Source organism: Trachemys scripta, chromosome 21 (assembly GCF_013100865.1).
Source record: "Trachemys scripta elegans isolate TJP31775 chromosome 21, CAS_Tse_1.0, whole genome shotgun sequence".
NCBI lineage: Eukaryota > Metazoa > Chordata > Testudines > Emydidae > Trachemys > Trachemys scripta.
The window spans coordinates 10,460,292-10,475,543 of NC_048318.1; the positions used below are offsets into that span (position 1 = coordinate 10,460,292).

A 15,252-nucleotide genomic window follows, 5' to 3' on the forward strand; every position below is an offset into this window, starting at 1 on the left:
GCAGACTCGGTTTTGTCCCACCTACATAGCAAGTGGTCTGTTCCATGGCAGAAATCGCTGCATAGGAAGATCCTTCAGCTGCTGGTCCCTATTGTTTTGCCTCCAGCACCCTTTGAGAAAGTCACTGTTACACTTCTCCTATATTGCCAAATAGAGACCATCATTAACTAAATCAAGATCGCAAAATTTTTTCCTACTTGTAAAAACAACTGGGAAAGAACAAGATTGTTACAGAACTCAAACACAAATGGGAATTCTCAGCTAAGGTTATCGATGAACATTGACACTTCTACTCCGGTTATTATTTTTAGACCCTAAACTGTAACAATTCAGTCTGCCCTGATAAGAAATAGGACATGACTGTGATGGCTCAGGAGCTGACCAAGGAGTGAATTGTGATTTGAGTCCTTGGTTCCCCTCTTATTCCGACAGGGAAGTGATCTATGCCAACCCTTAACTAGGGACAGATTTCTTTCCCCTTCTACTCTGTTTTAGGACTGCTTAACTCTTGTTTCTTTTTACTGCATGTTTATTTTCTTCAGACTCATAGAATATCAGGGTTGGAAGGGACCTCAAGAGGTATCTAGTCCAACCCCCTGCTCAAAGCAGGACCAACCCCAACTAAATCATCCCAGCCAGGGCTTTAGAAGAATTTTCTGCTGATACAGAGAATCAGGTGCTGTTGGCCTTATATCTGTTTGAGACTATTTTTGGTCTTATTCAGAGCATAATCTGTTTATTCTTACCCTAAACTGACTATTCCTTTCCTTATTTATGCCTAATTACATATCTTTCAAATTCTGTACTCCACTTACGATCTTCCACATTACGGCTGCATTGCTCGTTATTGTAAGGGCAAAGGAACAAAACGAATCTCTTGGTCCTTACATTCTCCTTCTCCACTATAGTCTGAGCAGCAAACTAAATTAATTATTGATGCTACCATAAATAGATAGTTTTCACATCTGTTCTAGCTGGATTCTACTTTCTCAGGTACTTCTAAAGTGCTTATGTCTTTGTCAGTGATGAAACCTGGTCTACTCTGGCCTTATTCCAAGAGATAATTATTTCACTGCATTAGTGTGAAAGGCAGTCAGTCATCTACTAGATTTATCAATTTTAGGTAACTACCTAGCTTGACAGACCCTAAGGTGCACCCCCCTCCACCTGTAAACATTTTCTGTCTTAAAACATCCCCTTGATAGAGATCAGCACCCTCCCTCCCCAAAGAACACGGAATGCAACAATGAAATTAAGAAGCCCTGGTAACCCACCAAAAACAGTGAGCACTGGATGTATTAGTTTTATGGGCCAGTAGCATCATATAACCCTAAAGAGACTTGACCTTTTAAATCCAGGACTCCTTGAGACTTGGAGGTATATTGTAGATTTAATCCATCATATGGATCAAGCAGCATAATTTTTCTGCTTTCATAACTATCTTTCCTACTCTATAAATCCCCTAGTACCTATCTAGTTGGACAGTCAGTAGGTAGTCATGGGACTTAGAGTAGGATAAATAGTTATGAAAGCAGATACTATATGCTACTTAATCATAGAAATGTAGGCCTGGAAGGGACCTCAAGAGGTCATCTAGTCCATTTCCTCCATGCTTAATGTATGTGATGGATTTTAGTGCACAAGATTTGTAGAACAAGAAGATATTTAGGTGTATTCTCTATAGCCTATTTTACTTTGGCAACTAATTACTTTGACATTGTATTAGAGAGGTAGTTTTTTTATATTATAGCTATCTACTTCTCTTGCAAAAATATGGTCTATTAGAGCGTAGCACTGGGAGCCAGGATTCCTAACATGTTATGTGGCCTTGGGCGAAAAACTTAATCTCTCTATACTTTGGTTTGTCCATCTGTAAATGCATTAATCATTTTACAAAGGTCTGAGGCATAACTGATGTGCCGTTTAGCACACTTCAGGTGCATTGTAAATAATTAACAGCAGCGCTTGTAAGTGCTCGGAGAGCCTCAGATGAAAACCATTAAAAGAATTGTAAAATAGTAATATTAAGAAAGGAAAAAAATTAAATCTGCCACAAGTTAAATTCAGAGGTGAAAAAAAATCAAGAACAAGATTGTTTGCATTATAGATTCCAAAAACCAGATTCATATTCCATGCAGAAAGGAACCTTTAGTTGGTGTGACCTCTGGAGCCATTTGTCTGCAGGATCCATGGCCGTGCTTTGAAAGTCAATGGCATTCTGAATAAGCCTCTCATCAGCAGTTTTAACATCTGAAACCTAAAGAAGAAAAACATATATTAAGAGCCACTAGACTTTATACACTGGGGTAGTTCAGTGGGGCCAAGAACAGGATAAAAGATCTATGGATGGGGGTGGGGGGGGGAAGGGTTAAACAAGCAACAATCCGCAGGCCAATAAACGTAAACAGTAAAATGCAGCATTATATTATTCATGGCAGGACAAAGATGGGGCCAAATAGGAACATAGGCAAAGGGAGTTCACAAACAATTCAGTATTAATAGAGACCATGGTAGCGTGTCTATTAATAGGAAGGTGGTGGATGACATTCTGAGCACTTTCAAAGAGAACACAGGGAAGGAAAGTTGCATACAGTAGTGACTCCTATTCATAGCAGAAGCTAATAGATGACCAAGCTGCCCAATATATGTATGGTAGATACCTCTAATACAGGCAGAAGAAAGCGAACTACACATCCATCACTGCCATGCAGACAATGAGCACTGCACTAAAACAGTCATGGGAGGCCATACATCATAGCAAAGCCTAGACCAATGCTGTTATTCATCAAGTACAGAAAGCACTATAAATCAAAACTACCATATATACTTGTTCATAAGCCGAATATTTTTGGTAAAAAAGTGACGCATCAAAGAGCGGGGGTCGGCTTATAAATGGGTCTACACCAAAATTTGATGATTTTAAACTCTATGGAATCATTGAATTGAATATCTAATACATTGTCGGTTTGTTTATCTGGAGCATCTGCAGGCATGGAGCCCCTCAGCTCCCTGTGGCCACGGTTTGCCGTTTCCAGCCAATGGCTCCAGCTGAGGGGCTCCACGCCTGCAGATGCTCCAAGTAAACAAAACGTCCCGACCCGCCAGCTAAGCACCACTGATGAGTGGGTGTGGCTAATTTGGGAAAGGCCACAGGGAGAAGATGTCTGTGACCAGTGGAACTACTAACTATGCAAACTTGAGCTCAGATCATTAATGACTGTCTCTTTTCCATGCAACCAATCAGCATCCTAGCTGGAAGAAGAGCACAGATAGCAGTAGTGGCTGGGGCGCTTATAACAGCATGGCAATCCAAACAGCATAGTTAAGGGACAACTACACCAAACTTGTTCAGGGAGTAGGCCATCTGGATTACAGTGGAGCTGCCTAAGGCCAATGACCCAAACAATGAAGTGAGTACTAGATAGCCACAAACTTGGTATATAGGGCAAATCACTTGAAATTAGGAAGCATTCATATGGGTGGTGTTCTCAGGTAAAATACCTGACTGTTATACCAGGGTGCTGTGTACAAGTGAAATGCCTAGTTTAATGCTCTGGGCTTATATCTAAACCACTCACACACATGCTCTACGGAAAGACTATGCAGCTCCCATAGATTGCAGAGGAATGCACAGCAGACACTCAGCACCTGAGGAAGCCGTATTGCCCTCAGGCCTGCCTCTCTCTGGACTAACAGCAAATGCTTTGTATCCCACCAATGATCCACAGAGCCCAGTATGAGGACAGCTGACACAGGTAATATGATGTAGCCAGGTCTATGCAGATAACTGTGTCAGCTGCTATGAACAGAAATGAATTTACACTAGTGGGGTGGAGCTTTTACTGCTGATATTTCAGGTGAGGCGTATTGCTGCAAATGGTAATGAAAGAGTCTACTAGCTCTTCTTACAGGAAAGAAGTTAACAAATTAAGAAGACTCTTCATAGGTTTTCTTCTCCACAGCAGACAGAGAAACACAGCTGTTTCATTGGTAAGATGTTTTTGGTGGAACCCACTGACTCACTGCATTGATAGTTTACTGGGCAGGTAAAGCATACTTCTACATTATCTCTTTGAAAGAGGAACAGGACACAACCTCTGCCAGCATTTTTTTGTGAACTATTCTATTAATACCAATCAAATTGAGAAAATGATCAAATGAAATTGCATTTTGAGCATCATAAGCTGTGTAATGTCTATTCTGTTAAATTGAGGCCCATAATTGCTTCTCTACTGAAAAGATACAACAAAGACAGCAATCATGGCATGTCATTATCCCAGACTAGAAAACCGGCCTTTGCAGTGAGGACTTCAAAGGCTTGTGGTTCTCGAATTGCATTTGGCTGCTATTGTTGAAGCGCAGGCAATCTTGATTAGGTGTTTACACTGAGGTAAGGCGCAGTGCACAGAGAGTCTGAGTGCCTTGGTCTAGAGCCATTAAAAAATTGTACATTATGTTCCTCGCTTTGAAGTAAGAGGTTTGTAGGGAGGAAAGCAACTCATATTGAGTACAGCTGAGCTAGATTGGGCAGCTACTTCTCTTTCTCTCAAAGAAACTCATCATCAGGTTCTTAGAGAATCAGGCAGCACTGCAAAAAAGTTGATGCTTTATAAAATGCTATATGAATTAATGAACTTACATATCAGCCCATAAGCACGCATTTGTAGTATGTTTGGGTGTATATATAGCCCACAGATCTTATGGGCTGTGAATCTTACAGTAACTTGGAATAAGGATCCTTTAGTATCAAACATAGTAAGTTTTTATAGAGATGATTTAGTGAAATTACATGAAAAGCGCTCTGTATTTTAATGCAACATTTTATACCCGCTATACTTCACTGTTAACTGTGTTGCTAACAATTATGACCGTTCTAACTTGCTGAAAAGTGGAAAATGATCCAGTTTATAAAGATAACATCCAGAGCATGTGTTCTGGATGCTGACAGATATCCGAGACGCTATTTTTTGTATACTCCTCATCATTCTCTAATGCCAATTATCCATTTCTTAACTGATTAACTTACCTGCCTTGACTGTCCAATTCAGGTTCCAGAACTTTAAGATGAATGATGTTTCAGAGAGGCACCAGACCACCTTTGATTGTTTGCTGATTCCTAGCCTGCTGACAATACTGATACTTCTATAAAGGGCCTTATTTTCTGTGGCTTTGGGTCCAATGTACATCACAGTAAATAAAGAGTAACTCCACTGTAGTCAGTGTAGTTACACTGTTGTAAAACAGGCATAAGTGAAGACCGGATCAAGGTTTTTGTTTCTTCTGTTGTAAAAATACATCTTAACGCACACTAACAATCTAATCAGTGTTTTTTTCCCTTCTTTTTCAGGGGTTTCCCTCACATTTTTTTCAACCCTTCAAAGGCTCCATGGTACAGCAAGGATGGCTGGATGCCATTCCTTTAGAGCAGGGGTCGGCAACCTTTCAGAAGTGATGTGCCGAGTCTTCATTTATTCACTCTAATTTAAGGTTTCGCGTGCCAGTAATACATTTTAATGTTTTTAGATGGTCTCTTTCTAGAAATCTATAATATATAACTAAACTATTGTATGTAAAGTAAATAGGGTTTTTAAAATGTTTAAGAAGCTTCATTTAAAATTAAATAAAAATGCAGAGCCCCCCAGACCAGTGGCCAGGACCCGGGCAGTGTAAGTGTCACTGCAAATCAGCTCGTGTGCCGCCTTCGGCACACGTGCCATAGGTTGCCTACCCCTGCTTTAGAGAATGTTAGACTTGTTCATTTATTTAGCCAGTGAGGATCCAATGGAAAGTGATATGGCCCTCCCAGCTTGGCTAGAAATCACTGTAATTCATAATGGCCAATTCTCCTTCCACCTATTCTGAAATCTAAGGTAATGAAAATCAGTATCTCTGCATCATCTCCTTGACCTCAAAGCCACAAATATACCTGAGTAGATATCTGATTATCTAAACTTTTAACTCCAGACTAAAAGAAAAAAATTTGACACAAACTCTCAGTTCAAAGAGAATTTTCTAATCATTACCTCAGCTCAGCTACTCAGTTCAGATACATCAATACTTTCTCATCCAGTACTTTTCAATCTACTGGTTAACCTGAAGGGATCTATCTTTTCCACTCTTCATCTCACATCCCTATATAATAACCATACAAGCAATGTTTAGGATGCGCCTGCACCAGGACAAGGGCTGTTTGGAAAGCGCCAGGCACATTTTGGGCATTGCTGTTATAAAAACAACAAATTCCTTACACTGCCATGGCCTCAAAAACTAAACCCATCTGGGATTAATTACTTTGACATTTTTGGACCTTTCATTTTTCAGGTGGATGTGTTTTGCAGAACAGGCTTTTTCTCTGTTTGTTTTTTCCTGCATTTTAGGGTACTCCGTGATATGTTAATACACACAAAATGCCAGATTCGGCTCTGTTGCAGCCATGTTAATCCAGAGTAATTCCACTGTATCACTATTTTAACTGTGGACAGAGCCTGGCCCACAATGTCTTGTCCCAAAGGTGGATATTTTTAACTACCTCTACCTTTCTAGTCCATGTATCTCCTAAAGAAAATGCTTAACATGACAATAAATAAAAGAATGCTGACTGCTCATTAGCCTAATCGTAGTGGTCTCATTTACTTTGTGCTTGCCTTGTTGTTATCCCTAATCCGTTACTTACTGGCTCCAATTCTGCACTCAAGCATAGAGCCCCACTGAAGTCAAAGGGAGTCCGTGCACACACACGCACACATTATTGCAGGATCAGGGCTCTAGATTGTAAGCTCTTTGATATAACAAGACATAGTCCCTGCACCAATGTTCAGCCTCTAGCACAATTAAGTCCCAATCCTTGATTAGGACCTCCAGGTGCTACCACAATAATACCAATACTACTTACTAATAATATGTGATGCTAGGCATAGCCTACAAATATATTTTCAGAATTTCAAAATGTTAGATCAACATAAACTTTAATTAGCCTTAATCTAAATTAATAATTTTTGCCATCAACTGAATTATAGATGGAAAAACAAGTGCTCTTAATATCTCTTCTAGCAAAGAGCTTGTCCCCTATTCCACTGTTGTAATACATACAGCAGGTGCCCTCTAGTGTTTGCATCAGTTGTTCATTAGCCTTTTAGAATGATACATAATTTACAATGGAAGGTCTCACTAGCCAGCTTTGTCAATTACAGCGAAAGCTGTGGCGTAACTTTTTATGTTGTAACTTCCATTTTCACATTATTCTATGAGTTGTAGCCATGTCTGACCCAGGACATTAGAGAGACAAGGTGGGTGAGGTAATATCTTTTACTGGCTCTGTGTAGCTTTCAAGCTTGTCTCTCTCACCAACAGAAGTTGGTCCAATAAAAGATACTACCTTACCCGCCGTGTCTTGCTAATCTTCACATTATCTAACAGATGGATAGTGCTGTATTGCATTGTAATCCGGTACATTTAACAAACATTTTCAAAAGTATCCCCTAATGTTGGTTGTTTCAATTTTGAGAACAGAACTTGAGAAAACTAGGCCCTTCATTTCCAAGGGATTGTTGTGCCAGCAGCTTCCACTGATTTAAAATAGAGTTGTAAATGCTCAGCAAACCTGAAAATCAAGCTTGAGGTGTCTGTTTAGACACACAAAATCTGGCCCCTTCACGGTTAGCAGATACTCTTGGAAACACGTGGGCCTAAATGTCACTGAGTAAATGTGTGAATGCATCCACCCAGACTGCATCGTATCTATATCCTTTTCTCTGATTTTTCAAGCTGCATACAATATAAATTGTATTTTTTGTTGTGATCAGAGCAATTGGAAAGTTGCAACTACAAGCTTTTTATACTGTTAAGAGGATCAGTTTTTTGATTCTTTCAAAACTATTGTATTCTCAGTGTTCTACCATTAGCTGTAACTTTTCTTTCATGCTGCACCACTGCTGTTTACCACCCATAAGGAAACAAGTGAGTACATTATTAGTAGAGCACATAATTAACAAAATCATGTAAGCTAAGCCAAACAACTCCAGTGCAGAACAAAATGAATCAATTAAGATGTGATGAAGAATCAAATCAAGTAAGATGGAAAATTTTATCACTTTATTACCAAGTAAAACTAAATTAAAATTAAGAGTTATAAAACAAATAAGGGCAGGGGGAGTTTATTATTAAGATAGCTTCATGCAAAATGTTGAAATCTTACAAATAGTTCTGGGCTCATTATCCAAGAGACCACGTCTCCCCTTCTGTTCTGTCAGAGCTATTGAGATCCTCTAGGGCAATGTAGTCACTGGTCCCTGGAACTTGCTTTTCAAGACTGACCACAGGGCATTCTTAACTGACAGCCCTTGCTACTGGGAACTTGCTCCCAAGACACACAATCCTGAATCTGGTAACCATCAAAGATCAGGCTTTTAGCTAATGTGCCTAACGTAATCAATTTGCATTGGCACAAAGAGGTTTTTTGTCCAAATTAGGGCATGGATTTGATTCCTCCATTGCGATGCCTCTAAAATTCAAGTCCTGGCCTCTGTTGCATAGATGAGCTTGGAGAAAATGGCATGAGGAACCTCTTTTCTGGCCTTCCTCTCACTGAACCCCTGTATGATAGCAGAGCAGTATTCCTACCTACTGTTCAACTGAATACTAAGAGTAAGGCTTGGCTTCTGCACCGACAGCAGGTGACATAGCCAGCTTTCTAGAAGCCATAGCACAACTTGGGGCCATTGATAAGCTACAACTGGGAATATGAACACCACAGAACACTATCATCCTATCCAGGGCAGGGAAGATACACAGCCCAAATGGTTTCTTTCATCACTTGTGCTATGGAGAAACATGTGATTGAAGGAAATCCAGGAATCACTCTGCAAAACCAAGAGATTTAGTAGGTGTGCCCCTTTAATCAGTGGCCCATCCACTTAATTCATAACCTGCCCGGAGATGTTCTAAATAAAATGCATTACCCACCTGCCCTTGATGAACTTCCTCTCGCTTTCTACTGTGCAGATGAAGATAAGAATCCTGTTTTTGTGTAGCTAATCCCAAAGTAAGTTTATTTTTTTCCACAAAGTCTTTTTTTGCTCTCTGTTGCTGAACTTCTACAGATCGAGGAGAAAAAACATCACTGTATGTACCTGAACTGTGTTTGTATTGACAATCATCTGCTGAGAGCTCTCCTTTTGTATGCAATCTAAAAGGTACACTGCTTATCCCAACAGGTTGACCATCAAGGCTTAACAATTCTGTATCAAATGCAGAAGATGCATTTTGTCTTTCTACCAGCTGGTAATTTTCCTCCAAGATGTCCTTGGAAGAGAGGTAAGATGAGTCCTGAGAGGAGCCCTGTGGGATTTTCTCAGCAACGTGGTGTCTTCTATTCACTTCAGAAAATTTTGCTCCCTCTTTATTACTCTTCCAGTTGGGATTGTATCTTAGGTTACAGTATCTGTCCGTAGGTTGCTGTTTGCTATGAAAACCAGAAGAGAAATATTAATATTTTAAAAAGAGAAAAACCATTCAGCACTTTGAATAAGTTATAGCTAACCAATTTAATATTCCAGCCTTTGCCCACATGCGTGTACACCCTGACACATGTGAGCAGTTCTATTGAGTTTAATGAGACCATTTGTGTGTAAAGTTTCTCATGCATGAGACCATTTTTAGGATTAGGGCCCCAACAGTTGCACTGAACTTGAGCCGAAGATCCACAAAGAGCACCTTCTTCATCTTTCATTTTAATTAGCATTAAATGCTAATTAGGCTTAAAACTATCAAATCTGAGCAAGGAATACAACACTTTCCTTATATAAATTCATCATGGCACTAACAAGGGGGAGAGAGAGGAACACCCAGAAAATGCAATTATAAAAATGCAACAACTACTTTTTTCAATTGTCCAGTAAAATTTCATTTAAGAGGGCATAAATTATGAGGCAATAATTCCTGTTTATCTTCCATAGAAAATTCCAGTCACTCCCCGGGGTCTCTGCTCTCTGAGGAAAAGTGCTATTCCAATTAACATTGGTCCCTCACGAGTACTGGATACCTAAGAGGGAACAGCCTATAGGTTTTATGGTATTATCTCCATTCATTACCATGCAATGCCAAGATATGTACTTTGCTATTTTAATAGAGCTTTCCCAAAAGTCTTGTGTAGAATACAGATAGTTCTTTTCCTCTTTCGTCTCAACTACGTCATACACCCATGTGAAAAAGCCCCAGACCAAAAAAGAAATTTAAAGAGAGATAGAGAGGAGTAATCTAAAGTGTTGATCAGCAGTATCTTAACTGGCATGTATGAACTAGATTTTAGGGACAGTTGTCCACAAAGTGGGTTTTTCAACAGTCTCTTAAGAAGTCAGGCACACAACTCTTACTGGCTTTCAAGCCATGGTTATAAGCAACCTATTGGCCTGCTGAACTCTATAGAATCTGTAACAATTAAATTTTAAAGCATCTACTCAACATTTATTAACACTTTCTAAACTAGTTACAAATGTACAAATATAAAGTGTGATCTAAATAACAAATGGACTCTAGTTCTATATTGATGCTTTTAGTTTCAGAGCACTGTCAGTGACCTGATATACTTTGTGCTTGAGATTAGTGTTTCAATCCCTGACAATTTATACCAATGAAGTAACAACAGCAGTCTTAAAACATCATTATTATTCATAAATGTAAATCATATGCAAGAATAAATGCCTATTTTGAAACAACATAAGCACAAAAATATGTAATATTCTGCTAAAAACAATCACTCAAATAACAAAATATGATTCCAAAGAGTCCTATTGTGTTGAAATGTGTGCACAGCGGCTTGATTGTATTATGTAGTCCAGGTCACCACACTGGAACAAAATGAGCGTGAAGAGCTCCTTCATCTCTAATCATCTGTAGACAAAACACACACCTCTTATTCCTCCCCCCCATTTGATATAAAGGTTAGATGGACTCTGTATTCAACACTTCTGTTGATGAGCAGACAACAGATGCAGGGTTTCCTCTTCAAATTCCTAGGTTAGTAATGGATGTAGAGAGGAGGTTTCATATGCATATACTATGATATTTGCTCCAGTTAATGGACTGTATTTGAGTACTTACTGTGATAACTTCAAACAATATAAAATAAAATTTCCATTTAATGAAGAGCCTCATATTCAGCATAGTATTCAGTCAAAAAATTACTAAAATTAGAGCATGTTTCTAGCACAATTAACATCCTTTGCACTCGCAATAAAATGTTCAGTAACTGGCCATTTTGCCTGTTGAGGAGGTGAATAAAAGCACGCTATTAATCATTTAGCCTTCATTTGTTTGCCACTTTAATTTAAGTAGACAGTTAGATTGAAATGGCACATTATTATTGCTTCAGGTTTAATTTAATTCTCTTAAACACAACAATTATTCCCAATTTATACAGCATTAAACCTTTTATGCATATGACAGCATATTCAATTTTATTTTATGTATAAAGTTAATGCTTTTGTAAGAATGTGTGAGGATGACAGACAGTCTGCTGGAATTTTTAATTTAGCATTTATATAGTTACTGGATAAAAACGCATCTATTCAACCCTCCAGTTTTTCAATATTGTTTTAAACATAAGTTTTCTAATAGAAGTGCAGCTAACCAAAGTGATTAAAAAATCACTATCTGAATGTAAAAGTGAAACATGCATTTCTTAAATTATTCAGAAAGCTGCCCCATCCTATCAAGTGCATAGAAAAGGACAGTCACCAACTATCAGTTTTGAACAAGTACCCAGTCCGTTATGGGAAGTGCGTTAAGGCTTGATCCAAAGGCCATTCAAGTTAGTGGGACTCCTTCCACTGACTTAAGTGGACTTTGGATAAAGCTCATAGAGAAGAATGGATGTCTATTTTACTGGGCCTATAGCAGCAGAAAATTATCACTCCTCTACGTCAGCTCAGCTGTACTGGCTGGCACTGTGGATGAGCAGAGGCAAGGCTTGGCTCACTTCCCCACACTCCTGCCCATCTACTTTGAGGGCAAGTAAGTGGGTATGAAGCACCCACCTATTTTTGCACTCCCAAAACCAATGTCTAGGTAGCTTATACAGGGGTGTAAGGCAGGTTCTGACTTCCTCAAATGGGAGTGTAGTCAGTGCAAGCTACAATCTAGCCCTCAGTGAACAAAGAATGGTTGCTCTCCCTTCTTTTCTAAAGAAACCAAGTTGTACAGCACAATACATTTCAAAACACATCGCCCTGAATTCACATTCACAGTAAGGCCTGGTCTACATACAGTCTTTGTGCCAATTTAACTATTTCTATTAGATAGGTGTAAGTTACATTTATGCTCACTTTAATGCACTACTTGAATGGCTTAGCACAAGAACAGTCAGGCCTATCATAGCTATATACTAAAAATATATTCCTTACCTTTCATTATGTTTTCCATAATCTTTTCCATTTGAAAACTGTACTTTGTCATAATTTGCTCCTTCTGAGTCATTCAGACTTTTCTCCTCCAGACTATCTTCATCTAAGCTGTCATCCTCCAGCTCATCAGAAGACTGGCCTACCAGTACTTCATTTTCATAAATCCGTTTTTGAAGTTCTAACTGATATTGTATCTCTTGAGTAAGGCTTTCAGAATCAGACTCCTGAGAGTCATGCAGACTTGGATGCCAGTTGCCGTCACTTAAAGGTGGTCCTTTTAAATGAGTATGATGACCATGTGGCTGGATTAATACTCTTTGAGATAAGCTATTATTCATGTTGCAAATGTGTAGAAAGGAAAGAGTGGAAAAATATGATTCAGATGTGAAGAATTCATTCCATATTTTGTGCTGCAGTGTAGACCAGACCTGTATTTAGGAAATATGAGACTAAATGCAAACAAACAATTTGTTCACTGAAATAGTCAATAACAGTTATGTTTGTTAAATATTTAGATGAGTCCTATCAAATTATTTACACAGTCAGTAGCATTGTGGGCAGACTCAGAATTTGATCCTGCAAAGCTGATGTACTTCTGTATTTATAAATGCTTCAGGGAGCGTGTCTGCCACTCACACTCAATAATATTTTGTGAAATAAGAAATCAATGACACTAAGGCCTTGATAATGCCAACGCTTATAGATGTGGTTACTTTACTATTGTTAATAGTCCCGTTCAAAATCCCGGGACTACTACTGGTAGTAAAGTTAAGCATGAGTCAAGTGTTCACAAGATTAGGGCCTAAATGTGTAGTAAATTACTACTCGGCATGAGTAAGTGTGGCAAAATAGGGCTTTTAATCGTTATAAAAATGGCAGCGACAATTCACTTATCCCTAAAATAATAAATCTGTGTATACATATTATCAGGGAAATAAAGTTAAGGCAACAGATTATAGTTGTTCTATCATATGTTCTACATTAGTGATCTTATTTAAACCCTGTTGGATATCTATAGCTATATCCCTCTAGATATAAGTGCAGGACAAAGAATATTTACTTACAAAAATATATTGACAATTTTTAAAATATATTTGTTAACAGACGAGCCATGTGCAATCACTTTATATACATAAGGAATCAAACGGCTGAGTTAAAACAGTGTCAGCATTTGAAAATAGGAAACATTTGTTAACATTTTAATGCCATTTTCTTTTGTAATAGGTTACAGCAGTAGGGGAGTGCTTGATGCAGCAGGAAGAAAGTCTGTTTGTATTAAAAATGATTATTTATATAACATAAGTTTAATTTTAATGTATGGGTATAGGAAGCCATGTGTCAGGTACATCACCGCATCAATTTTTAGTTTTCCAGAGGCAACACTTCTTATGGCATAAAATTGTTGTTCTTCATCAGGCCTTTTATTAACACACTGAATATCTATAACTGTCCTTTCTCTGGCATGGATCATACTACATGTAATAGCAGATCTACGTTGGGAGATTATGCGTACGCTGTGGGCTAAGGAGTAATGAATCAACTAGTGTGTATAGATTTTTAAAACGATAGCTATGCTTCAGTTTTAAAATAAAGCAGGGCTTGAAATATCCATTCACCCACTCAGTGATGAGTAAGAAACTTTCTTTGAGCTGCAGGATTTAACCCATCAATTTCTACAGAAATTAAGCATTCATTTTTCAAGTTTCTAGCTCTTACGGTTGTGAAGACAACCTTACAAATACAAACTAATGAAAGCAAAGGTGGCCCAATGGATAGGGCACGTTTTGCAAGACCTGGATTCTGCTGCTAGCTCTGCCACTGAATCGGTCTGTCACTGGGCAAATTATTTCACCTATCTGTGCCTCAGTTACCTCCTCTGTGAAATGAGGATGACCGTGATTTACCTTTGTAAAGTATATTGCATACTCAAAGAGACAGCACTTTAATAATTAGCACTTTTCAACCATAGATTTCAGACAGCCATTTCCATTGTTTCTCTTGCTGTACCTATTTTCTCATAGTAGAAGCAAAGTGAAATTTACAAATCTGGTCAGTATTGCTGCTTCTGTTCAGAACATTGTGGACAGCAGTGAAACTTTGAAATTGACTTGATTTTTGAAAGTTTCAGGGCTGCCCACAATGTTCTGAACAGAAGCAGCAAAACTGACCAGATTAGATGACCAATTTAATGGGATTTGACTAACACCTCAGGCTCCATTGAAAATTCCAGCTCGAATTTTTCTAATGCACTCTGGTTAGGAGGTGTCAAGAACATTTTTTCAAGCCTCAAGTAACAATTGAAGAAATATCATCTATCAAAGTGAGTTTGTCTCTGTTCTTTTTGCATTGAAAACTTATAGAAGATAATTTTTAAAAAAATCCTCCATTAAACAGCCATAATTTCTACCTGCATTTTAGATTTTAAGGTTAAGGAGTTATTATTTGGGCCTCAAACTAAAGTATCCCTTACAGTTAAGGAAATACCCATTCTTACAGGAATCTTGTCATTTGGGGAGGAGTGCAGGGACATTTTGCATGGAGGCACCTGGAGAAAGGTTATGTAAACTCCTGGCAGGCTGGGAGTGCAATGATTGTGGTGATGGTGGGGAATGTACGAACAGTTGCAGCCCTTTGGATGGTGTTTTGCAACCCCTCTAAGGAGGGTCTGTAATCCTTCCTAAATCCCCCTCCTGGACAGTGGTGTTGCATCATAAAATAGCACTCGCCACCCTTTCATTACTTGTCAATACATACTGTGATGAGCAAATCTGAAAAGAACAAGAAACTGAACAGAAGATATGTGCTACCCTGCTACTCCCTTCTCCCAGGAGTTTGCTCACCTTCCCCCCCCCCG

The 15,252-nt window shown here is 38.7% G+C and overlaps 1 protein-coding gene across 2 annotated transcripts in view; it reads right to left on the minus strand.

Moving 5' to 3' along the window:
• JHY (junctional cadherin complex regulator) overlaps positions 1 to 15,252 on the minus strand; it is a 31,127-nt gene that overhangs the window by 15,157 nt on the left and 718 nt on the right. For both annotated transcript variants that reach the window (XM_034754787.1, XM_034754788.1), the window contains exons 2-4: positions 12,399 to 12,826; positions 8,962 to 9,460; positions 2,147 to 2,257 (exon numbers count right to left, since the gene is read on the minus strand). In XM_034754787.1, coding sequence (XP_034610678.1) covers positions 2,147 to 2,257; positions 8,962 to 9,460; positions 12,399 to 12,736 — 948 coding nt within the window. In that variant the 5' untranslated portion in view covers positions 12,737 to 12,826. The remainder of the gene's footprint in view (positions 1 to 2,146; positions 2,258 to 8,961; positions 9,461 to 12,398; positions 12,827 to 15,252) is intronic.